This window comes from Natator depressus, chromosome 26, assembly GCF_965152275.1.
Source record: "Natator depressus isolate rNatDep1 chromosome 26, rNatDep2.hap1, whole genome shotgun sequence".
NCBI lineage: Eukaryota > Metazoa > Chordata > Testudines > Cheloniidae > Natator > Natator depressus.
The window spans coordinates 1,141,538-1,167,384 of NC_134259.1; the positions used below are offsets into that span (position 1 = coordinate 1,141,538).

The following is a 25,847-nucleotide window of genomic DNA, read 5'->3' on the forward strand; positions in this document are numbered from 1 at the left end:
CAGAGTCTCTTTCCTTGCTGTGTTCTAGAATTACTTGTTGAGATAGATAGAACACATGTGCAGAATCATTTGATCACAGTCTTCTTTACACTGTCACTTGTGGAGCAGTTTAAAATTAGCTGGTGAGACGCATGTTCCTGAGGACTCTAGGACACAGGGACACCTAGTATAGCCAGTTTGACTCAGTGAAAAGAATTAATGGAAATGCATGGCTCCTGAAGGCAGGAAATACCTCGAACAGGCCTTTTCCTCTTTTTGTTGCAAGGGGAGCACTGACAATAGATTCTGTATCTTGCAGCTGCGTTTCTGCACTGTCTGATGACTGCAGCATATTTACTCCAACAGACACAGAGTCTGCACCAAAAAGTGCTCAGGAAGGGCCCAGCACAATGCGGATGACCTGCCCCAACACATCTATTCTGTGTGAATTATATCAATAGCGTAGTGCAAACGTCAGAAAGAGCATCAGCTCCCGCCAGCAGGACCCGTCCATGTAGATGGGACATCATGAGCACTGCATTTCATAGGTTCAGATTTGTGTCCTGGGTGGTGTTTCCAATGGCAGGAAGGAAAGCAAGTGAGCAACATCAACCTGACAGAGAGAAACCATTTCTAGAGCTTGATGAAACTTGTGTTACAAACAGTGTGACTTGTAAACACTTTCCCTGCAGTTATATCATCAGAGCTAGCCTAAAGAGTAGCAATGACAGAAACATGAGCTGCTTTACCATGCATCAAATATAAACCGGGCTGAAACGGAATGAAGGTCAAGATTGCAGGAATGAGATGCAGAAATGCAGATTATAGCCACAGAAAATGAATAAGCAAGTGACTTTTTTGAACACAGTCTTTATTCTTCAGGGAACCCATGTGGGCTAATGATTTCAATGTCATTAGATAAGGGAGACTATAAACTCTTAAATCGCAGGATGTTATCAGTCATGCTATGCAAATTGCTATTACCGTGACCATCTTAGCTGTATTAAGAAGCATCAGCAGCAAATGCTTTAATTGGTGTTGCTGCGGCTTCTTTCGGATCCCCATCCTACAAGGGAAGGAGCTGGCAGCCACCGTATCTAGCCTCTCCAGCGTACTGGTTCGCACTGGGCGGGGAAAGGTTAGAGGTAATGTGTAGCACAGAAGATAGCTATACTTGCCATACTATTCTATCGCACAGAAGATAGCCACCTGAGGACTGTAGCTTCCCAGCACCCATTGTCACTGGCAGGAATTGCATGGCCATTACTCTGCACGGTAGATTCATATATAATGTCCCCAAAGGTGCAAACTTGCATTTCCCAGCAGGCATAGAGCAAGTCAGAGGGCTCTGCGATAGGTGGTTGATTTATGACAGGTTATTATTAGAGATGTGAGGCATGGAGGTGCCTTGGCAATAGGCAGCAATATTGTTTTTAAATAAGTCTGACATGTACAGCTCAAAAAACCACAGGCTATAAAATACACATTTCTGCACACCTGAGTCCTCACGCTCGCTAGTCCAGTCCTGCCACTGGCTCCACTTCCAAAGCACTACCAGCGCGCTTCACTCCTGTCCACATGCTGCCCTTGGTACTTTACCTCTGGGCCCACACAAACAGCTCTGCATGCGCCTTGGTCCTGACTTGCAGCCTCCTCTGCTCTGCGTGTCTTGAGCACAGATTACCAGCTAGGCACAGCTGTGTGGCGGTTTGGGGCTATGGGAATGAGTGACTGGATTGACAGCAACACATTCATTTCACATGGGAAATGCAAACTGTATCAAGCCTGATAACCAAGAATACAGGGGGAGAGAGGGTGAAGATCGGAGATGGACTGTGGGACGCTTAACCATATTAGGGGGAGTGACAGCTGTTGATTTCAGATAAGCAAAGGAGGCGAGCACGTACATTCGTCGGTACCAGCTGTTTCTGTATTTTTAAAGCATCTTCCTGCAGTATGATTTCCGAGAAAGCCCCTCCATTCCCAGTGTATAATACTAACCAAAGCAATGTGGACTTCCATGGGTATATCACCCCCGGGGATTCTATTCTTAGAGCATTTCTGTCTCCCACATGAGCCCATTTTTTGTGTAAATCACATGGAAAAAACTCTGCAACACAAATCCCCTGAGTGACTTCCTTGAAGTTGTCAAGGGGATCTGCACACACAGTGTGTTGTCCCACCACAGATGGCTACACACGTTTAAATGAGGTCAGTGGGAGTATTTCCATTCATTTCAGTGGGCTTTGGATCAGGCCCAGCGCTAGGAAAGTTCTTGGAGCTGACACCTTAGACACACACATCACATAAGACATTTAGTATGGTCCCAACTGTACAATGGGATAAAGGCTTGTGCCAGTCCAGAGTCCCTGAAAGAGGCTCTGACCAGGCACAGGAGTCTGCCTGCGTGGATCAGAATGCAGGATCAGGGTCTATACTCATGTGTTATGTTGTTGTCTCATTTTAATCAAGCCAGGAGATATTGCACGGCCTCATGCCACGGGTGTTCTTCCCCAGTCCACAAATCCTGGTGTTTCCAGTTTAAAAGTGAGTGCAGATAGGTCAAGGGAGCCATTACCAATGTTTGCACATCTGCAATTAGCAGTTTATAGCGGGGGCCGGCACCCATGCCAGAGCCACTGAGCTACAACCCTGAGGGCTGCAACTAATTTGTATAAAATGGAGCAGATTGCTCACCTGTATCTTTAATACAGAGGTGCAGAAAATGGAACTTCCATCCCATGGGAAATTCAGATATTTCTATGTTTGTCTTTGCCCTGAAGTGGGACAAAATATCAAAATCATGGAACTGAAATGCTGAAATATTTTGATTCAAAAACATCAAAATTATGTTTTCAACAGCTTCCATGTAGATTATGTTGAAACAGTAAAATATTATAAAATTAATAATATCAGAGTAAAACGAAGTGAAACCAAACAAGTCTAAAAGAAACATTTCTATGTTATCTAAATACTAAACTGGGAGGAGTGGTAGATACGCTGGAGGGCAGGGATAGGATACAGAGGGACCTAGACAAATTGGAGGATTGGGCCAAAAGAAATCTGATGAGGTTCAATAAGGATAAGTGCAGGGTCCTGCACTTAGGACGGAAGAACCCAATGCACAGCTACAGACTAGGGACCGAATGGCTAGGCAGCAGTTCTGCGGAAAAGGACCTAGGGGTGACAGTGGACGAGAAGCTGGATATGAGTCAGCAGTGTGCCCTTGTTGCCAAGAAGGCCAATGGCATTTTGGGATGTATAAGTAGGGGCATAGCGAGCAGATCGAGGGACGTGATCGTTCCCCTCTATTCGACATTGGTGAGGCCTCATCTGGAGTACTGTGTCCAGTTTTGGGCCCCACACTACAAGAAGGATGTGGAAAAATTGGAGAGAGTCCAGCGAAGGGCAACAAAAATGATTAGGGGTTTGGAACACATGACTTATGAGGAGAGGCTGAGAGAACTGGGATTGTTTAGTCTGCAGAAGAGAAGAATGAGGGGGGATTTGATAGCTGCTTTCAACTACCTGAGAGGTGGTTCCAGAGAGGATGGTTCTAGACTATTCTCAGTGGTAGAAGAGGTCAGGACAAGGAGTAATGGTCTCAAGTTGCAGTGGGGGAGGTTTAGGTTGGATATTAGGAAAAACTTTTTCACTAGGAGGATGATGAAACACTGGAATGCGTTACCTAGGGAGGTGGTAGAATTTCCTTCCTTAGAAGTTTTTAAGGTCAGGCTTGACAAAGCTCTGGCGGGGATGATTTAATTGGGGATTGGTCCTGCTTTGAGCAGGGGGTTGGACTAGATGACCTCCTGAGGTCCCTTCCAACCCTGATATTCTATGATTCTATGATTTTATGATAAATGAAATGAGAAAGTCTAAATGAATCGTTTCAAAACTTTGCCATAAAACATGTTGTCAGAATCTACATGGTCTCGTGAAATATTTAGATTTTGATGAAATAGCCTTTTCTCCGGGAAAATTGTTCAGTCAAATATTTTTTTGACCAGCTCTCTGGAGACTGGTGGTTCCAGCATGCAGTCTTGCACCCAATTCTTTCCAGCTCTGCCTCTGGCAGGGGGGGACGACTAGATCAGTTATATAGCAGCCCAAACTGCTGCATAAATAAGCCCATTCTATATGCAGTTGGCTTTTGCTATTGACCCCTAGATTAGTGTGGAGGGCATTCAGCTCTGGAACTCACTTCCGCTGTTGGTCTGACAGACTCCAAGTCTTTTGATCTTCAAGGTATGGTCTAAGACTCACATAATTTCTCAGGCTTTAGCCTGCGCGATCTTTGGGCCGTGCCTGCCTTATCCTGGAGGAAATTTACTTAGAACTGATATTGATCAGTGGGCTATGGCATTTCTAAACTTGCTGGTGCTCCTTGGGAATGTGTGGTTGCCCTTTATAAATCTATAAATAAATACAATTACCTGCTCTAGTAAGTAATTTAAAGGGGCTATTTCTAGCCTACCTGATTTATAGCCCATTTGTATTTTTTCACTGTAAGAAAGCAGAAGCTGGCCTATTACTCTGAATCATTTTAACTTTCAGTGGAGTAAGCAGGGTCATGGGAATTTATTTTTTTCAGCTGGCAGATTATTAGAGGATATGTTTATAAATAGCTATTCTGTAGCTGTGTTTAATGACTTTGCACATAAGCAACATGGTGAGTGCTGCAATATAAACAGCTAGAGAGATTGTAAGTTCCTGATTCTGCTGCCATTGAAGTCAATTATAAAATTCCATTGATTTCAGTGGATTTTCCATAAATCCCCTTGTTTGCAGGAAAGATGGGAGCCTGGAGGAATTGTTTATTTTTGTTTGCTACTATTTATTTTCTAAATAATTTATATTGGAGGCTTCAGGGAGAAAATGCAAAATATACCCATTGATTTAATATTAACCATTAGCCTAATTCAGCCTAAGAGAATCAGCAGTTAAGAGTCTGATGATTTCCATTTAAGCTCTATCAGAGCAGCTTCCTGGATGCACCAAAGTCAGAGTTTAGTAACAAGGAATGAAATCCCAGCTCCTGTGAAGTCAATATAGCAAATCTCCCATTGATTTCAGTGGGGCCAGGATTTTACACCCAGGAGTTTTAAGAATCTGCTTCCAAATGGATTGACTGGCAGTTAAGGAAAGAGATCTCATATTTCACCACATCCCCACAAAAGGATATATTTAAAAAGTAAAAAGCCAAGAACATAGAAACCCACGCTCTTTTAGAATCAAGCATTGCAGACAAAAGTGGTTATATAGTATCATTATAATTTATTAGGTTTGTAGCTCACCATATGCAATAAATTATAGTCAACATAATTATAGCATTGTCATAAAACACTACCATGGAGTATTTCTAATATCTAACACACTATCTACAATTAAGCTCTGTAATTATGGTATATTAATATCAATGAGAAATGAACAAAATATCTTTAAAAAGACTTTCACAGTAAATTCAGTTCAGGAGAGGAACTTCATTATTTTTGCTTTTGTGCAAAAAATTCATGATATGAGTATACCACATAACAATGAGAAAAGAGATACAATTGCATAGTGTTTCTAAAAAAAAATGCACTCCCTGAAGGTTGAACTTGTTACACCCATGTGGTGTATTTTTAATGCATTTTAACAAATGCAAAATAAATGATCAATAGCTGATCAGTCACTACAACCCTCCATCCCAGTAGACAACAGTGAGGCTTAGAAATCGTTTAAAGATTCAGTAAAAACAAGTTTAAAAAAAAGATGAAACCAGTAAACAAGTAGAAGAAAATGTTCTATTCTGCTTTCACCTCAGATTTACTGAGAAAATTGAGTCTGACTGGGTGCTTGTGTCATTGTCCCATAGTTCTGTGCCTGGAAGCTCGCTGGGTATGTTTCTTGCCAAACATGCTGGTTTCTTTCACTCGTACGTAGGCTTTTCTGATTCTCTTGTTGCTGACACCGGTTCTTTCGCATTTGGAGAGTTTTCAATCACTCCTGGAAGCTTTCTGCAGTGTGTAAAATTGGATTGAATGCTTATAGCCAGTTTTCAGGTTCACTTGTCTGGCCAGAAGCTTCCATGGTTGTGGAGAATATCATATTTGTTAAGATTTCACAAACTCAGTTTTGTTCTTTAAATATAGCTTTTCTTCCATCTCCTTTTCCTTAGATAGTTCAATGAACTTTAATGGAATATTTCCGAAGTTTCAGAAACTGGAAAAGTTTGTCTTTTGTTCTCTGCTTTAGTGCCATTAATGCTCGTGTTTTCTCCTCCAAGTCCTGATCAGCGTCAAGTATGATCCTGGCTCTTTCCTCTGCTTTCTTGTCTCCAGAGTTTTTGAAGAGCTTTTGAAGAGATTCTTGATCTATGCTTTCATAGATATTGGCCACAGCTTTCTTTCGCAAGGCTGTGTCAAACCGATAGCCATGGACTGATGGGCTCACTCTTAAGGATGTAGACATGGTTGAAATTTGATTGCTTCTCTTTGCTTTCATCTATATCAGATGCACCGGTATTTGCCTTCTAGGACTCATCAGAGAGATCAGTACAAAACATATTCACAGAACTGCTATTTAAAGGCATCCAGAGCAAAAAAACCCTGGAAGGATCAAGTTACAGCAATGACATCAGAGCAATCTCAACACAGAATAATTATAGTCAGATTTAACAGTTAAGATGCCAGATTTCCTTGTTTGTAAAAATGAGAGCAAAAGTTTTCCTTTACTCATGTGAGGAATAGACTTTACACACACAGCCTTTGGTTGGTATGCTCAGACAAGGAGAACACATTCAGAAATTTTTGCCAAGTAAACAGACTCATTTGCAAGAGAGAGGTTGTTAATCCATTTGAGGAATAAACCTCTGTCCTAGCTTATTACTATGCTACTAAAACTGTTTGTTGGGAGCAGGTCTGAGCCACTGTGCTCTTTGTATAGTTCTCTGTGAATCGTTTCTAGCCCAGCCGAAGGAAAGTGTAATAAAGCAGCGACACACACTTGGGGCTGATTACGGAACATTTGGGGCTGATTACTCCATGATGAGAATAATATTTAGTGCTCATACAGGGCTTTGCATTTTCAAGGTGGTTTACAAACATTATTTACTCCTCACAGCACCCCTGTGAGGCAGATATTGTTACTATCGCCTCAGATTTCATTACACGCTACGTTCATATCCCCACCAAAGCCAGAGCTACACTCTTCATGCCTGCCAGGACATCTCGCCTCTGGGAGCACATGGAGGCATGTAAATCACCCACTGTCTGGAAAGCCCCTCAGCAATGAGCCAGAACAAAGTCAGCACAGAGCGGAGCTGGATTGTCCTGCTTGGGTGGGTTTAATTTGGACTCATCGTGTTACTTCCCCCACTCTGAGAAAGCTCCCGATTTCCACCCTACACTCCATGCCCCAAAGACCCCACATTCCAACAACTGTCACTCCAGGAGATGAGGGCTGGATATAGCTACTTAAGGAGGATCAGTATTTGTTGTTTGGGCCTATGGGGGTCATTAGAGAGCACCGCCAGGTGCCACTTCCCTCACCCTCCACCCCCTCCAGGACAGCGTAATGGCTGGGGGCATTGCAGATGTAAAGATCCCACCGTTTGCTTCCTTATCCCATGACACTTCAGCCAGAAGTCAGGAGAGGTCATTTTTGTTCAGCCAACATGCTGCTCCATGTTATCCTGATCACGGCTTCCATACAACCCCGGGCACTGCCTATGATTACTTATGGCAGCTCGGGTTAATTCAAAATGCTTAGCTGCCACAGTGGTGGGGTGCTTTATGAGTAGAGAGGGAGTCAGATAATGCCAGCTGACTGGCAGATAATCTGTGGTCAAAACTCACTTCTGCTTCCTGCTTTTCACATTTTGACAGGAGCAGAGAGCTGTGACAGTGTTGCTGGAACACTAGACCCTAGACACCCTGGTTAGCCCATAATGCTATTGCAGCTCACGTCCCCTTTTTAATTTTTAGCAGTAGTAGAAAAGAGAATAAAAAGGAAAAAAGCTTTTAAGGCATGTTGAAGAGCTGCCATGAAAGATAAAAGCACCCAGTACAGCCACCAATTTAAAGTCACATCAAATATATGCACATTTACTTGACTCTGAACATTTGCTTTAATTAATTTCAGAGCTACATAGTTTCATAGATTTCATAGCCAGAAGGGGCCATTAGATCATCTAGTCTGACCTGTATTACACAGACCATAGAACTTCATCCAGGTTCTCCTGTCATGAGCCTAATATACTTGTGTTTGGTCGCAGAATTTTTTTTTAGTTATCTCAATAGGTAGTAGTCACGCAATAATGTGCAATGGCTCAGTGTCCTGTGGTCTTTACGTCTAGGCTGTTAATGCTTTAAAAAAGGTCCTATTTCTTTTGCTTGATGGTCTGATTTAGAACTGGTCAAACTCTGCAGATGCAATGTTCATGAACATTTGTTTGAATTCACACAGTTGGTTTGGTTTGAATGTGCTCATACCAGTCTTTATGAGATTATTCAGTCTTTGTGAGATGTCTTTGGCTCTTCTTTGTGAGAATGCCCTGAGCCACAGGAGAACAAGGCTGCTCATATGTGAACATCAGGATTTGCTGCTGAATATTTACGTATGATTTCTTTAGCACTGTTGGTTACTTGCCAATCCATATGCTTTATTCTCCTATTTTAAAAGTTTTATCTGTCCAGTCAGGGAGCCAAAGCCTCTCTATGTGACCGGCCACACACCACAAATAATGGATAGGGAATATCTGAAGTAAAAGGTTTGTAACAAGGAATAACAAATTATCTGAAATGATTCTGTCCAGATTATCCAGTGAACATCTTATTGTTGTTTATTTTCTGTATTATGGCAGCTCCTAGGAGCCCCAGTGGGGGACCAGGACTCCATTGTACTAGCACAAAAAGATGGTTCCTGCCCCAAAGAATGTTACATATAACTAGGGGGCCCTACCAAATTCATGGTCCATTTTGGTCAATGTCATGGTCATAGGATTTTAAAAATAATAAATTTAATTATTTAAGCTATCTAAATGTGAAATATTAGGATGCTGTAATTGTAGGGGTCCTGACCCAAAAAGGAGATGTTGGGCTGGGGGTCACAAGTTATTGGGGGTGGGGGGGTTACAGTACTGCTACCCTGACTTCTGCCCTGCTGCCTTCGGAGCTGGGCACCCCGCCAACAGCCGCCGCTCTCCGGCCTCCCAGCTCTGAGGGCAGCGCCGAAGTACGTGTGGCAATACCGCAACCCCCCCAAAATAACCTTGCAACCCCCCTGCATCTCCCTTTTGGGTCAGGACCCCTAGTCAGAGAAATGTTAATCTCCCCCCATGAAATCTGTATAGTATCGGGTAAAAGCACACAAAAGATCAGATTTCACAGTCCGTGACACGTTTCTCATGGCCGTGAATTTGGTAGGGCCTTACATATAAATAATGTATCTTTTTTATTAAATTACTTGTGAAAAATACAATAAGGAGCAAGTGAGATTGTTCTGTGACTGATTCATGAACAGAAAAGAGAGAGGTAGTCATCAGAGGATGGTATTTAGATAACAATTCCGCCTATGTGCTTTATGCTGGTTCTAGCTTGCCACAGCTCTTATCTCAGGAGGAGGGAGGGGATGCCATTTAGCCATAGGAACACTTCCATATCTGTATATTATTAACAGGTTGTAAATAAATGTGTTGGGCATGCCCTAGGTCCAGTGCCATAGCTCTTATTCAGCCAACATCCTGCTGAATCAGATGGATTTTGGCTGAATACGTATTGCAGCACTATTATCCTTTAGCATTATCATCACCTGGGGTTAATTTGTTCCTCTTGCTGTTGAATAGGTCCATGAGAGAGTTTCTATTGGTTACGCACCCTTTTCAGCATGTGGATATTAATGTTGCCGGTTCTTGGTTTTGTTTTGGGGTTTGGGGGGGGAGGGTGTTTCCCCCATGAAAGGGAAAAGCCTCATGCTTAATTATCAATTGCTATTCACAAAACAGAGAGTCAAGGTAAGTGGGGTAATATCTTTTATTGGACCAACTTACCTTGGTGAAAGAGACAAGCTTTCCGGCTTACACAGAGCTCTTCTTCAGGCCTGGTACCTGAAGAACCCAGAGCTGAAGAAGAGCTCCATGCAAGTTCAATAGTTTGTCTCTTTCCCCAAGAGAAGTTGGCCCAATAAAAGATATGACCTCACCCACCTTGTCACTCTCATATCCTGGGACCAACATGGCTACAACTATACTGCAAATATTCACCAAGGAGTAATAGATGGGGGCACTGGGAGGAGAGATTGGGAGAGGAGGAAATTCCCAACTCCTGAACTGCACATTTCCAGCTCAGATGCAAGATGCTGTCTCTGCAACACAGTAGGAAAAGTTTTGGGTAATGTTCAAAGTATATTTCATTGTAAAATATTAAATATACTTTGCTTCACTGGACAGATAAATAAGTTACCAAACTGTCTGGAAATAGCATAAATTGTGCCGAACAAATGGTTATCTGTCTCCCAGCTGTATCTATAATGAGCCCTCCTGTTGTGATGCAGCATTGCTCTTTTGCCAGGGTAACAGCTATGGTACATTCATGCAGGTCCCTTCTTTTTTAGCACCTTCTATCACTTCTCTGCATGTGTTTACAGTGATGTGGCTGATCGTATTAATTTCATAAAACTGTTGAAGATACACAGTCTTGTGCACGGAGACTGGTGCCAGACAGGCACAGGAAAGTGTCTGCTATGGAAACAAAGAACAAAACTGATGCATAGGAAGTAAGACAGCAGCAGCTGCCAGGCACACACACGCATTTTCTTGTGAAATAATTTTGCTGTGAGCAGTGTCAAACATACCTCAGCCCCCTTAGAGCTTTTGTTCCTACTTAGAACAGTGATTATGTTTGGTTGCTTTAGGACATGTGGCATGCAACCATACAGCACTCCTGAAATGCTCTTTGACTAATTTTTTTCTGTTATATAATTTATGAAATACTTCCTCATGAATTAGTAATTCTTTTCTCGTGAATTTGGGGGATTCTCTGGAAAAGATGTGATTTCTATAGTGCTGCTCATGATATTCATGGTACAATTAAGTCTTGAAATTATTAGACATCCTGCTGCTTTACATATTAAAAGGAGTCTGGTTTCTAATTCATATTCTCTCTGTCCTTGCAGAATAAATAGCTCAGCCGCATCCCTGATTCCATCATGCCTTTAAAACTCTTGGCATTCTAGTTATCGTAATTTGTCTTGCCTAAGGAGCAGTCAAGTTTGTCCTTAGCCCCACAAAATGAACCCTACATGTTAGAAATTGAAAGTTCAGCTCCTATAACTCATCCTGTAGTGTCCCAGGACCCAGATCAGGGCCTTGAGGGCTGAGGTGCTTGTTGTCACTTATTATGGGCCACATTGAGCCGCCAGGCTCAGCCCCTGGAATATAGGGCAGGGCATAGCCGGGCTGCCCCAGGAGTAGCTCCTGGAGGGAATCGTGACTCAAAGGGCTAGATCCTGTTGCACTGCTCCAGTAAAGCTGCCCTAAGGCAGCAGCTGGGGATGCCCCTAATGTAGAGGATCCTGAGCTGACATAGGAGTACCACTTGAATCCCTTTGGCCCCTATCTCAGGAAAAGGGGCATTCTGGGATGGAGGCGTGGTAGAGAAGGACAGATAAGGCTGGACCAGAGTATGATGTCCCTCCAGAGATCAAGACCATTGGAAGAGCCTCTTGCAGACTATTATCTGCTGGCACAAGATAGAGTAGCTCCCAGGACTGGAGGGGACAGAAAGATGAAATAAAACCTGCTATGCATTCACCTCTACACATGTGCCGTATGCAGCCTGTGCTCTTCCCATACCTTAATGATTCTTCGGATGAACTAGGCCTGTGTTTGTTTTTTTATAAAAAGGCAGGTGACTTTGGAGGAGCTTTGAATTTCGTAAGGAACATTTTGCACAGCTTTCCTTCATCATTAGTCTGCTAAAGCCTAGGCAATTTGTGATCTCTTATACTTAAGGAACTAGCTGAAGCAATCTTGGAACCGTTAGCAATGGTCTTTGAGAACTCCTGGAGGATGTTGAGAAGTTACAGGGAGTTAGAGAAGGGAAACATAGTACCTGTCTTTAAAAAGGGGAACAAAGAGGATCCAGGGACTTATACACCAGTCAGCCTAACTTTGATACCTGGAAAGATACTGGAACAAATTATTAAACAATCAATCAATTAAACACAGGCATCCGACGAAGTGGGTCTTCACCCACGAAAGCTGATGCTCCAATACGTCTGTTAGTCTGTAAGGTGCCACAGGACTCTTTGCCGCTATTAAACAATCAGTTTCTCAGCACTTGGAGGACAATAGGGTGATAAGGAATAGCCAGCATGAATTTATCAAGAACAAATCATGCCAAACTAACCTAATCTCCTTCTTTGACAGGGTTACCGGTCTAGTGGATGGGGGAGAGGAAGTAGATATAATATATTTTGATTTTAGTCAGGCTTCTGACACAGTCCTTCCTACATGGCATTCTCATAAGCAAATTGGGGAAATGCAGTGTAGATGAAATTACTGTAAGTGGGTGCACAACTGATTGAGAGACCATATGCAAAGAGTAGTTATCAATGGCTCCTTGTCACACTGAGAGGTGGTATCTACTGGGTTCTTGAAGGGGTCAGTCCTGGGTCCAATACTATTCAATATTTCTGTAATGACTTGGATAATGGAGTGGAAAGTAGGCTTATAAAATTTGCAGATGACACAGAGCTAGGGGTGCGTGGTTGCAAGCACTTTGGGGCACAGGATTAGAATTCAAAATGATCTTGACAAATGGGAGAATTAGCCTGAATTGAACAAGATTAAATTAAATAAAGACAAGTACAAAGTACTTCACTTTGGAAGAAAAAATCCAATGCACAACTGCAAAGTGGGGAATAACTGGCAACGTGGCAGTACTGCTGAAAAGGATCTGTGAGTTATAGCGGATCACAAACTGAATATGTCAACCCTTGGATGCAGCTGTGAAAAAGGCTAATATCATTCTGGGATGAATTAACTACTCTATGTACTGCTCTGCTCAGTACTGGTGAGGCCACAGCTGGAGTACTGTCTCAGGAGCCCCACTTTAGGAAATATGTGGGCAAATTGGAGTGAGTCCAGAGGAAAGCAACAAAAATGAAAAAAGGTTAGCAAAGTCTTCAAATATGTTAAGGGCTGTTATAAAGAGGATGGGGATCAGTTGTTCTCCATGTCCCCTGAAGGTAGGACAAGAAGTAATGGCCTTAATCTGCAGCAAGGGAGACTGAGGTTAGATATTAGGCAAAACTTTCTACCTATAAGGGTAGTTACGCTCTGGAACAGGCCTCCAAGGGAGGTTGTGGAATCCACATCCTTGGAGGATTTTGAGAACAGGTTGGACAAACACCTGTCAGAGATGGGCTAGGTTTACTTGGTCCTACAACTGTGCAGAGGGCTGGACTTGATGGCTTCTCAAGGTCCCTTCCAAGCCTACATGTCTATGATTCTGTGGTTATTACTGTAAGATATTGCAGCCCTATTAGAGAACATTGGCACTGCTGCCTGTACTGCCAACCCCAAAAGCTGAAAAATCGTAAGTCAGGCCTCCAGAAATCAAGAGATTTACAAATAATAATTTTAGGTTATTTTTAATCTTGTTTCTGAGCCTTTAGGATGCTTGGTGAAATTCTGAAGCCACCATGGGGGCTAGGAACCCTCCCCTGCCCTTTTTTTTTTTGTGTTAATGAAAGCCAAGATTGTCACAAAATCTCACTTATCCCCAGGAGCTGGAGCTTTCAGTAAAACAGCACACATTGTGAGGCTCATGATAACATCAGGAGCGGTGGCAATGCTGGGCTGTCTTTTGGCAGTAGGAATATGAATATTCCTATTAATTCCTAGCCAATAAAAATGCAAAATGAGAAACCAAATCAGGACACTTTCCATGCTTCAGAGCTCCCAGCGTGAATTATAATCACAGATTTCTTTAAAATACACATTAAATTTTTATCCGTTTCTTCTCCCACAGAAATATCCTGCTATGGTCAATTTTTCAAAAAGAGCTTCTTTGAAAATGAAGTTTTAACACTCGACACCAGCTGCCTTTGTTTAACAAACCCTCTGTCTTTAAAATATTACCTAAAAAAGAACCAAAGATAAACTGTTCTCTTTTTAATTTTTAATTGGTGAGTCATATCTTAAACATTCGGAAACTGAGCCGTGGGCATTTAGAGTTTCTTTAAAAAAAGAAAACAACCGTGATCATAAAACAAACATGTTTATGGCCAGGAAATGAAGACGAGGAATTTATACATATTTACCATACAATGGGTGATATTTTTTATTTTCTCATAAATTATTGTGATTTAGCCAGAAGGATTCCCCTCTCTTCATCTCCTGAGATATACCGGAGAATAATTAAAAGTTTCTCTGTCGTGAGAAATGGGTCACCCAAGGACCTTCTGAAGCTACTATGTGTTTGAAGCGTGTGCACGGAAGAGAACCTTGACGATATGTGTGTGTGCATAGATGTATGGCAGTGAATTATAATGTAATGAAAGGTACTGGAGCTACAGCTTGTAGAGAATGAACTTCCTTATTTATCCTCAGAACAGGTGCGGCAAGCCGCATTCTTCTGGCCTAGGCTCTGATTCAGCAAAATACGTAAGCATGTGCAGAAGTGCTTTCTGAAGAGGGGTCAAACTTATCACATACTCAAAAGTGTTCCCATACCTTGTTGAATCAGAGCCTACGCCTCTGTGCATGGACTGCGAACAAGGATTAGGATTCACTGTGATTGAGCTTTTGGCTGTTTTAAGAACTGAGACTCCCACATTTCCCAGGGATCATCAAATGGATGTCAGGTGGCTAATTATTTTGGTCTCTATGGACCTAGGTCAGCTGTAAAGCAGTGCTCTGGCAATGAAAGGTTCCATGTCCCATTGCCACTCCCCTGAGTCTTCCTGGCCTCCACTTGGCCAAAGCAGCTGTTCGGTTTATGTATTTTTCATGCTGCAAAACGAAGAATAGTCGATGCAGTTTTAAAAGTACATTTTAACTATGTTCAGTTTCTCATGGAAAACACACAAAGGATCTTCATTCAGTAACTTTTATTAATAGAAAGCATTACGAATATTTGCAAAATTGCTGGTGCTTTAGACATTTGAGCCATTTCTTGCTTTTTCCCATTGCAAGCTTATGTGCACCATGATATTTGTTTAACCTCAGAGTCACTTACAGATTTTTTTCTTTGGCTTCCTCCTCTCCTGTGGGCTGGAGGATCCTCGCACTGGTTAGGGTACAATGAATACAGCTCTCAATATGCTTGTTTGCTCTCAGTCTGGGGAGTGAATTAAAGAGGTGATTCTCTCCAGCACAGAAACAGCTGTGAGATTACAGTACGGTTAAAGAGGAGCCAGCTCATAATGTTCCTCTCAGAATCTTAATCCCTGAGAATTACTGAAATGTCTAAGTCATGTGAATAGCTGTACCTGACCTGACTTTTCACCTTCCACCTAGTACTTCTGACCTCTGGCACAAGGCTAGTGCAATATTTGCTAAATGACCTCACCTTTTACAGTACAGGCCTTATCTGATTTGTAATAGACCCTCTGAGAGGTCATGTCTGCAGCCTCAGAAGGTGTGTTCCCTACTTTTTGCCTAAAAAAAGTTGGTGAGCCAGAGAAATAAGGGAAAAGCAACAAGACACCAGAATATTTCCAGCAGCTGAGTATAGTGTCTGACTAGACTAGGGTCTGGCATGCAGTCAGTCACCTCCATCAGGGGGACTCTTAGAATGAGAGGTAAGATTACTAAGAAACACAAAGGGGTTGGTGATATCTGGGGTGCACAACCAGTTATCCAGGGAATTCCCTATTGTGATTGTGCAGATTTCCCAACCATGTGGCATATATTATTAGCAGCGCATGCCATAATATACTAGCACTCAGGCTACACATGACAACTGACGTCAGTGTAAGTTATGTAGCTCAGAGGTGTGAATAAACCACGCCATTGAGTGATGAAATTACACTGACCTAAGCCCCGGGCTTGGACAGCACTATGTCAGCAGGAGAGCTGCTCCCAAGGACATGGCTACCGCCACTCGCAGGAGCCTGAGTGATTAAGTTGATGGGAGAGCTCTTTCCCGTCAGCTTAGAGTGTTTGCACTAGTGCAGTGGAGATGCTGTAAATTCCGTAGTGTAGCCACAGTCTCAGACTGAACCCAGCAGGGATACCAACATGAATAATCCTTCCTTGCATGCCCCCTGGTCTCCATCTCAGGGAGATGGGGCTCCTTTGAGCATTGTACGTGTCTATGGTTTATTCACCAGGAGGGGTAAAGTGAGGATTTGAGTCTCTAGGGCTGTCAAGTCAGCGCCTTTCAGGAGCAAAACATTCATCCAAAAACAGAAGTGAGAGAGTTTGACATTGGGCGAAGCGTTCTACTGTCTGAGACTCTCCGGCAGGTGGAAGGAACCTTGGTGAAAGAGGCAAAGTACCAAAGTGGAAAGAGTTATATATCTTTTCAGTGACTTGTTTTGCCAGGCTAACTCCAGGTGGGCTGAGCTGGCTCCTGACCCCAGTTGACTAAACTTCTGAAGAGGTTCTAGTTTAGATGCACAGCAATAAGGTGACTTATCTTAATTGTAGTTTTGCACTAGCCCAATTTCTAGAAAATGAATGATTTATCAGCTCAGTTCCACAGACGGTACCGTTCACACAACTGATTTGAAATGAGAGCCAGAATGAAAAACTAGTACGTTAGTCATGGGAAGATATGATTAAATTTCAACCCTTCTGTCATAAATATAAAGGGAAGGGGAACCACCTTTCTGTATACAGAACTATAAAATCCCTCCTGGCCAGAGGCAAAACCCTTTCACCTGTAAAGGGTTAAGAAGCTAGGATAACCTCGCTGGCACCTGACCAAAATGACCAATGAGGAGACAGGTTACTTTCAAAGCTGGAGTGGGGGGAAACAAAGGGTCTCGCTGTCTGTGTGATGCTTTTGCTGGGACCAGGTCAAGAATGCTCTTCAGAACTCCTGTAAAAAGTTAGTAAGCAATCTAGCTAGAAATGCGTTAGATTTTCTTTTGTTTAATGGCTGGTAAAATAGCTGTGCTGAATGGAATGGATATTCCTGTTTTTGTGTCTTTTGTAACTTAAGGTTTTGCCTAGAGGGATTCTCTCTGTTTTGAATCTGATTACCCTGTAAGGTATTTACCATCCTGATTTTACAGAGGTGATTCTTTTACTTTTTCTTCAATTAAAATTCTTCTTTTAAGATCCTGATTGCTTTTTCATTGTTCTTAAGATCCAAGGGTTTGGGTCTGTGTTCACCTGTGTAAATTGGTGAGGATTTTTATCAAGCCTTCCCCTGGAAAAGGGGTGTAGGGCTTGGGGGGATATTTTGGGGGAAGACGTCTCTAAGTGGGCTCTTTCCCTGTTCTTTGTTTAACACGCTTGGTGGTGGCAGCATAGGGTTCAAGGACAAGGCAAAGTTTATACCTTGAGGAAGTTTTTAACCTAAGCTGGTAAGAATAAGCTTAGGGGGTCTTTCATGCAGGTCCCCACGTCTGTACCCTAGAGTTCAGAGTGGGGAAGGAACCTTGACAACTTCAATTTCAAAAAATAGCTTAATAGAAAAAAACCTGCTACCATGAGTCCCTGTTCAGAACTTTTTGTCCTTTCTACCACCTATGAAAACATAAATTAAATAGAGACTAGCTGCTAAGACAGCTATTGTTATAACAATTATATTCTGCCCTATTAATTTTGCTCTGTGATGTCATCTCACAATTAAAAAGAAAAGAGTGATTTGTTAACTCAGTCACGATGTAGTTCAGTGGTTTGAGCAGGGGATGCCTTTGCTAGTGCTGCCATTGACTCAGTCAGTGTCTGACCTGAGCCTCATTTTCTCCACTTAACATTGTCCGTGGAGCGGTTGGCACTTAGAGCCTTTAATCACAGCCCCTCCAAATATTATGCAAATTCTAATTCTTTGAGTGACTCAAAAGCCGGATTCTCATTTTCTCTAGAAAGCAGTCACAGCAAAAAAGGAAGGCAAAAGAAAAGCAACGTGAATTAAAGGTGTTTTTGTGCCAGTAGCACAGCGAAGGTATAGATGCCTCTACGCAGTTCAGCTTCTACTTAACGGCTTTACCTTTGAGGATCTTGGCCATGAGTAGATTTGAGGTTCGGGGCCATGTCCTTTTACCTGCACGATTAGTCCCATTGAGATCAATGCTTCTTAAATCAGCGGAACTAGATTTACTCATGTGATGTTTGTAGGATCGGGCCCTTGGACAGCTCATGGCCAGTGAATGATTGTGTCTCCCATGTAAGGCAGGAAATTAAGCTTTCTAAAGGAGGAGACTTTTAAGATGTACCCGGAGTCTGACATCCTAGCAACTTGCAGAAGAACCTTGTGGCCCTAGGCATGTTATATGCATGCTGCACTTTGCATCATGATTACAGAGAATAATGAAATAAACAAACCAAAGGATGGATAGGAAGCCTATAGAAGTGCCCAGGCTCTATGATTGCAGATGCCAGAATTCTAATGTGAGATGCTGCCCTTGCTGTCAAGCCCTGCAGTGATTCTGGATTTTGGCTTCCAGTGGCTTTGCATGCAAGTCAGGAGCTGGTGTGTGATATTACAGGGGTGCATATAAGACATATGTCCTTTAATGAGAGGCCTATTTGCATGGATGAAGAGGAGATGGAAGCTTTGCAGTATACCTTCCTCCTTGAGTAATCAGAATAAACCATGAAATTTAGTTTGTTTTCTTTCTTAAGGCTTTTGTTTAACCACAGGAGTTAATCATGTAATAAAGCAATGAGAAAAGCAGAGCATATCAGAGGGACATTTGGGGTCTCACTGAGAATTAATAGTTCTTCAGTTCCCATATATTCTCTCTTAACTGTCCTGTCATTGTGAGTTAATAATGCAGTACATGACATGATAAATGGCCAGTTACTGTAAGTAAATTATGCTCAGTTTCCAGGTTGAGAAACTGAACAGAAACTTATGATATTTTAAGAATGTTAACACACTCGCTCACACACATCAGCCCTGCATGCAACAGATCTAATTAAAGCCTGAAGAAAACAGCAGTCTCGAATCTGCCTTCAGAACAGAGTGCTCATTTTCATAGACGCTCTGGTGATGGGGGCTGTATAAATATCTGTATAGATAGATTCTCCATTTGCTTTCTGTCCTCTGAAGCTTCATGTCCTTCAAAATACCAAAGAAAACTTGCTTTGTCATTCTGCACACTTGAGTAAATAATATCCACTTGGAATAAGTATCAGGTAAAACAATATCAGTCCAGGGCAATGGGTCTGGCTCTAATCACACAGGGAATGCACTGTGGGATAAAAAATAAAATGCAAAGCTATATCCAGCCTGGAGGTATCTCCACTGAATGTCTGTGTTCCATTAGATTCTTCTCTTCTTGGAAAAAATGTTGTGTTTATGATTTGCAAGAGACAGAGGCGGAGCATAGACTCAAACTCAGGAAAAGAGAGAGAAGCCTACATTGGAGAGTATGCTGAGTATGGAAGAGGAGCTGTTCTCACGGTGTTTTCTTTCACAACTTTCCTGGGTTTTAACACTGCTGAATGTGCAATGGCAGAACATACAGTGCTATATAATATCATATATGCACACCTACACAGAGAGCAATTGAGAGAGAGAGAGAGACTATTTTAGAACTAAATGAAGTGTCCATCCTAAGAACTGCTGAGATGCTGCATACAATATACAATAATGTAAACAATTCTGGCTCCAACAGTCCAGAGAAACCAACCTTTCTTACCTTCAACAAAAATAATGAAATAAAAGAGGCGGCCTCCCCTTTTCAGGGACTTTCCTTGGGAGGTTATAAGATGGTTGAAGATGGACTAACCTGAAGAGGAAGGCTTTAAAGTGAGCTTTGCATGGAGCAAGACGATGATGAAGATCTTGCAGGAGGGCAAGCTGCAGATGGGAATTGGAACTGAATTGGAAAAGTTCAGTTCTACCCCATTCTAGATGGAAGCTGAGGCTGAAGAGCAAGGCTGTCCAGCCAGTCTCAAGTGCCGTCTGGGACACAGGGGGAAAGAGGGTCTCTCAAGCAACTTGTACATGAGTGACCATAAGAACCCCTGAAATGTTTGTGGCATTCTGCTCTGTTGCAAACGTTTCTAGCAAGGAACTCATCCCAGGTCTGAATGTTAAGAACAAGTGTCCCGAAGAATATTCCTTACAATAACTTCATGCAGGTGCACCTAGAAGGAAAGAGAGAGTTGTTGACAATTCTCTAGACGGAGCATCCTCTGGTCCTGAAATAAAGAACCTCACATCTCAGTCCCATCTGTGCAGCAGACCCTCCTCTAGCTGATACTCTGTGTTTTCCCCTTCAGGCCCTAACTGTATTAGGGTTGTGTTCAGCCCCCATCTCCATATTACTATTTGCATTACAGTTGTGTTCAGGGGCCCCAACCAATCCTAGGCCTTCATCATTGTAACAGTTGTATAAACACACAGTTCACAGACTAAGAGAGGGATTTTCAGAATGCCTAAGGGCATTAGGCATCCCCCTCCCAGGGGAAGCCCCATTAACTCCCTTAGGTGCTTTTTGAAACTCCCCCCCCAAATGGACACGGCAGACAATCTTTGCCTGCCCCTTCAGCAGTGTAATGCTATTTCCATAAGCACCAGGGAAAGCTTATGTTAAACCATGTGCTTTCATTGACCCTTTCCATGCAGGTCAGCAAAGGCTAGGCATGGCCAATGCGACGTAACGTTAGAAGTGAACACACACTTTTTCCTATCTTTCATGTTGAATTTCCTCTATGACCTTCCTGGTGGTTTCTGTGTATTCTTCCCTGCAAAAAGGGAAAGGCAGAAATGTCTCCAGTTGTCAGACTGCCCATTGTCTGGTGTAGGGGAGACAGACGCACAGGAAATCCTATTTTCTGCTTTGGACATTGCTATAGAGCGGGTAGCTATTGCATTCTTGAAGCACAGCCCACGTGCAACTGCACCAGATTCAGAGACCAGGTCTCAAGTGTCCCCATAAGTCAGGTCACATCACTGCGAAACAGCTTCCTTCCCTATATCACCAGCCCACCCTAGGAGTGCACACTCTGTGCAATTTGTGTCCATTTGGCCATTAAGAACAAGGCAGCCCTTCTTCTTTAATCTTCCTCTGGAAGCCAAAAATGCTATAACCCAGGCCTTTATAACAGAGAGTTCTGATGAGCCTTCATTGTGCTGATGGCCAAGGAGAACTTACCATAGACCATATTTAGCAAATAGCTGTAATTCTGTTGAACCCCTTAAGAAAGCAAGCAGTTCTGTCAGGCTCATCTGGGTTTCCCAGAACAGCCTATACACGAGAACATAAAAGCGGCCAGACTGGGTCTAGCCCAGTGTCCTGTCTTCCAACAGTGGCCAATGCCAAGTGCCCCAGAGGGAATGAACAGAACAGGTAATCATCAAGTGATCCACCCCATCACCCATTCCCAGCTTCTGGCAAACAGAGGCTAGGGACACCATCCCTGCCCATCCTGGCTAATAGCCATTGATGGACCAATCCTCCATGAACTTATCTAGTTATTTTTTGAACCTGTTATAGTCTTGGCCTTCACAACATCCCCTGGCAAGGAGTTCCACAGGTTGACTGTGCATTGTCTGAAAAAATACTTCCTTTTGTTGTTTTAAACCTGCTGCCTATTAATTTCATTTGGTGACCTATAGTTCTTGTGTTATGAGAAGGAATAAATAACACTTCCTTATTCCTTATACCTACTCCCTCCCTAAGCAGCAACCTTTTACAAGAGAAATAGAGCACAGGAAAGAAAGCTGCCATGTGACAGGCCTACACTTCAATTAGATAGAGTCCGTTGCACTCTTATTTTCCAACGCACTCATTAATCACATGACCTAGGTCTCTAGTTAGAAAATATCGTTCAGCATCAACATGTGAGTTCAAGTTTAACAGCAGATTTTTTTCTATGACAGCCCAGTACTGTATTTCTCTCTATGACGCATCCCCCTGACCACTCTCCATGCAGGGTGCCAGCTAACTTCTAGCAGCTTCCACGCCTCAATGCTCCCCATTGTTCCCTATCTAGCGAAAGCTGTTCCCTCATGTAACGTCTTCTCCGCCTTCCTCTCCCATGCTCGTTTTCCCTTATGCCTAGGAAAACTAAATGCGGGGTGTGTTAGCAATGCAGATAATCTGCTTCCACTGCTATGAACGTATTGAAAACACCAGTTCCAAGACCATGTTCCCTAGATAATCTGCTGGTGACCTGCAGAGAGCTGGCTGCTAATAGAGAGCTGGCTCTGCTACTTGTTTCCAGCTGTTACCCCATGTTAGAGACAGCTTAAAAATTCACTAAACACTTTCCTACAATCACTTTTCTATCTAGGCAGTTCCTGTAACTGCCCCAGGGATGCTATGTGATCATCAGTGAGAAGGGAGCTAGTCTCCATAATTCCACATCCAAAGAAGCTGGCCGGAAGACAATCTTTCTATTAAGAGATTAATTAGGGACGTTCAGTATTGAGTATCCAATATTATCCAGTATCCAGTATTGAGTGATCCAAGTTTTGGCCACCAGAGTTTGCTCAGTCAATAAAATCTTCCAAATGTACATGTTAGACATTGTCTGTAGATTGTCTGCCTCAGTGCCCTGGGTTGCAGATGTAAATCCAACTCTTGTGTGGGAGACTCTTGGATTCCTGCTACAAGGAGGTACTTTACTTTGGACAAATCAAATCAAATCTCCTTATGAGAAACTAAGCAGAAGAACCCAGCACTGGTGAGTAAACAAGACCCTGAGGGTGAACGATGAATGCATTTGAGAGGCAGCCTGGTCCAGTGGATGGAGCACTGGGCTAGGAATCAGGAGAGCTGGGTTCTATTCCTAGCAGTGACTTGGGCAAGTCCCTTTCTTTCTCTGAGCCTGTTTCTCCTCCCACCCATTGTCTCTGATCTAGTTGTATCGCAGGCTCATAAGGACAGGGAGTGTCTCTCATTCTGTGTTTGTACAATGCCTAGCACCGTGAGACCCTGCTTATGACTGGAGCTTTTTAGCATCACCATAATATGAAAGCTTCAAAAAACCTTCTAGTTTGTTTAGCCCTAAATATAATTTTCAGTAACATCCTGCTTTCATGCTCGACGTATATAAATGTCTGAGCAATTCCATCAGTGGAACGAACGAGCACCAGGGCTGCCTCTTTTTTATTATCATAAAGTAATCAAAATACAGCCAGTGGAAACCACAACGTTTTCATCTCATTACATTCACACTGGAGTCTCTTGCTGTTTGCTGAGTGTGGGAGCATTTTTTCCTTGTGCTCTTCACTCACCTTGCTCATTTTACTGATTTCGGTGTTGCATTATGCGGCACTGTTTCCCAGGGTTCAGAGCCTGGCACGGGGAAGAGTGGCTGACTCTCATTTGTCATTTGCTAAGCATCCCTCTTTAACTGTAACAGTACTGTGATTTCCATGAATGGGGTATTGCTAGGATACATAATCCGCTCCCCACTTTCTCCACCCAAGATGTAAAAAAAAAAAAATTGCACACAATTTAATTGCCTTCTGCTTGGATTGCTCCAATTCCCCTTGTGAGGTAGATAAGTAGAATTCCACCTCTCTTTACAGATTGGAACCTGAGTTACAGAAAGGTTAAATGGCTTGCCCGCAGAAAACCAGTGGCAGAGACTAGTACAGAACCTGGGAGTTTTAATTCTCAGTTTCCTGTTCTAATCACTAGACACTGGAGAGAGAGTTGTTGTTTTTTTTGTTTGTTTTTTTGGTATTCGTGATGCATGTGTGATTGCAGAAAAGCTGAGTGTATGTATACAGTAGCAGTAAGCACACAGATTGGAAAGTATGTATCTGAGTAAAGAAATCTAATCAGAGCTCAGGAAAACACCCAACTGTGCCACATGGGGATTGCTCACAGAATCAACTGATACCTAATTCATGTGGGAGATTATGTGAAAGAACAGTGTTAGCAACCTTGTATTTCATCCCTATAACAACAAAACACCTACAGAGTGAGAGCGATTTCCCTCCTTCCACCACAAATCCCACATGTTCCTCATTCCTAGGGACTCTGTTTGCAGCCCATAGACCTCTCTGCCCCCTGCAACATTCAGCGTCTCTCACTCACACCGCAGTCCTTGTGATGCGTTCACATCACAAGCCTCCAAAGAGGAAAGTGAATTTGTAGGGCATGGCTACACTACAAACTTTGGTCAATGCAAGTGATGTTGGCTTAAAGCCGCTGGAGTTAGTGTCTCGCTTGTGGTCATGCACGCTTGGCTCCTTGCGTCAGTGCTGCACATACTCACCAGGAGTGCTCATGTCGGTGCACAGTGTGTTGCACCATGGGTCGGTATCCCAGTGTGTAACACGCCACCATCCAGCACACTGTCTTTTGGGAAGTTTTGGCAATGCATGCTGGGGCAGAAACAAGTTGCATAGGAGTGCCTGGGAGCCAGGGATCAACTTCCTAGCAAACAACTATCTCCATCCCCGAATGTCATCTATGTTCCATAAATTATACCATAATTATACCATAAATTATACCATAATTTACAAGTTTTAAAAAAAAATCTCATGGACCTGCACAGCCTTCTTCACTGTCCGCCATCTCTGATGGAACCAGGAAGCCTGCACAGTTCTGCACTAATTCATAAGTGTTGCAAGCACAGGATGAACCATCTTCCGGTATTTGTAAGAAGAACCTAATCAGCGGGCAACGTGACAATTTCTTGAGGGACAGACTGCTGTGAGATTAGCAAGAATCAATTCAAGGTTGTTGGTGGCGCTCAGGGAGCAGCTGATGATGGTGGAGCACTGCTTCTGGGACCAAGAAACAAGCACTGACTGGTGGAACCTCATCATCATTCAGGTTCGGGATGATGAGCTTTCAGATGTGCAAGGCCACAGTCCTGGATCCGCATGCTACGTTCGCCCCAGCAGTCCTTCACAGGCACAACAAAGAAGCAAGTGGTGATCGCACTGGGGAAACTTGCGATGCCAGATTGCTACCGGTCAGTGGGAAATCAACTTGGAGTTGGAAAATCCACTGTGGAGGCTGTTGTCATGCAAGTGTGTGTAGCCCATTGCGCTAGCTTGCCTTCATAATATTCTGCCTTTATAATATTCAACAGTAATGCAAGGAACTTGCAGGCTTGTATCCTGTAAGACATTAGCATGTGCAGGGCCATTAATCGCCTCCTGCTATGCAGGACTGTGACTCCCAGCAATGTGCAGGAGGTAGTGGACAGATTTGCAGCAATGGTGTTCCCAAACTGTGGTGGGGCAATAGATGGCAGGCATCTCAATTTTAGCACCAGACCACCTTGCCACAGAGTACATCAAGGAAAGGGCTACTTTTTTATGGTTATGCAAGCATTGGTGGACCACCGGGGATGCTTCACTGACACTGGTGTTGGCTGGTCAGGGAAGGTGCATGATGCTTGCATCTTTAAGAACACACAACTGTTCAGAAAGCTACAAGAAGGGACTTTCTTTCCCAACTGGGGGATTACCATTGGCGACATTGAAATGCCAATAGTGATCCTGGAGGACCCAGCCTACCCTTTCATAGAATCATAGAATATCAGGGTTGGAAGGGACCTCAGGAGGTCATCTAGTCCAACCCCCTGCTCAAAGCAGGACCAATCCCCAACTCTAAATCATCCCAGCCAGGGCTTTGTCAAGCCTGACCTTAAAAACTTCTAAGGAAGGAGATTCCACCACCTCCCTAGGTAACGCATTCCAGTGTTTTACCACCCTCCTAGTGAAAACGTTTTTCCTAATATCCAACCTAAATCTCCCCCACTGCAACCTGAGACCATTACT

The 25,847-nt window shown here is 43.1% G+C and overlaps 1 protein-coding gene and 1 long non-coding RNA gene across 2 annotated transcripts in view; one reads left to right on the plus strand and one right to left on the minus strand.

The window, feature by feature from the left end:
• The window catches only part of LOC141978149 (uncharacterized), a 143,056-nt gene that overhangs the window by 16,841 nt on the left and 100,368 nt on the right, over positions 1-25,847 (plus strand). The gene's annotated exons all lie outside the window — the stretch shown is intronic.
• TCIM (transcriptional and immune response regulator) lies at positions 5,329-6,532 on the minus strand. Its single transcript, XM_074939941.1, has one exon. The coding sequence runs from the start codon at positions 6,463-6,465 to the stop codon at positions 6,145-6,147; it is 321 nt and encodes a 106-aa protein (XP_074796042.1). The 5' UTR covers positions 6,466-6,532; the 3' UTR covers positions 5,329-6,144.

What these genes read in the sequence shown, in the direction of transcription:
- TCIM (XM_074939941.1), bottom strand. Translation starts at nt 6,465, where the DNA reads ATGAAAGCAAAGAGAAGCAATCAAATTTCAACCATGTCTACATCCTTA.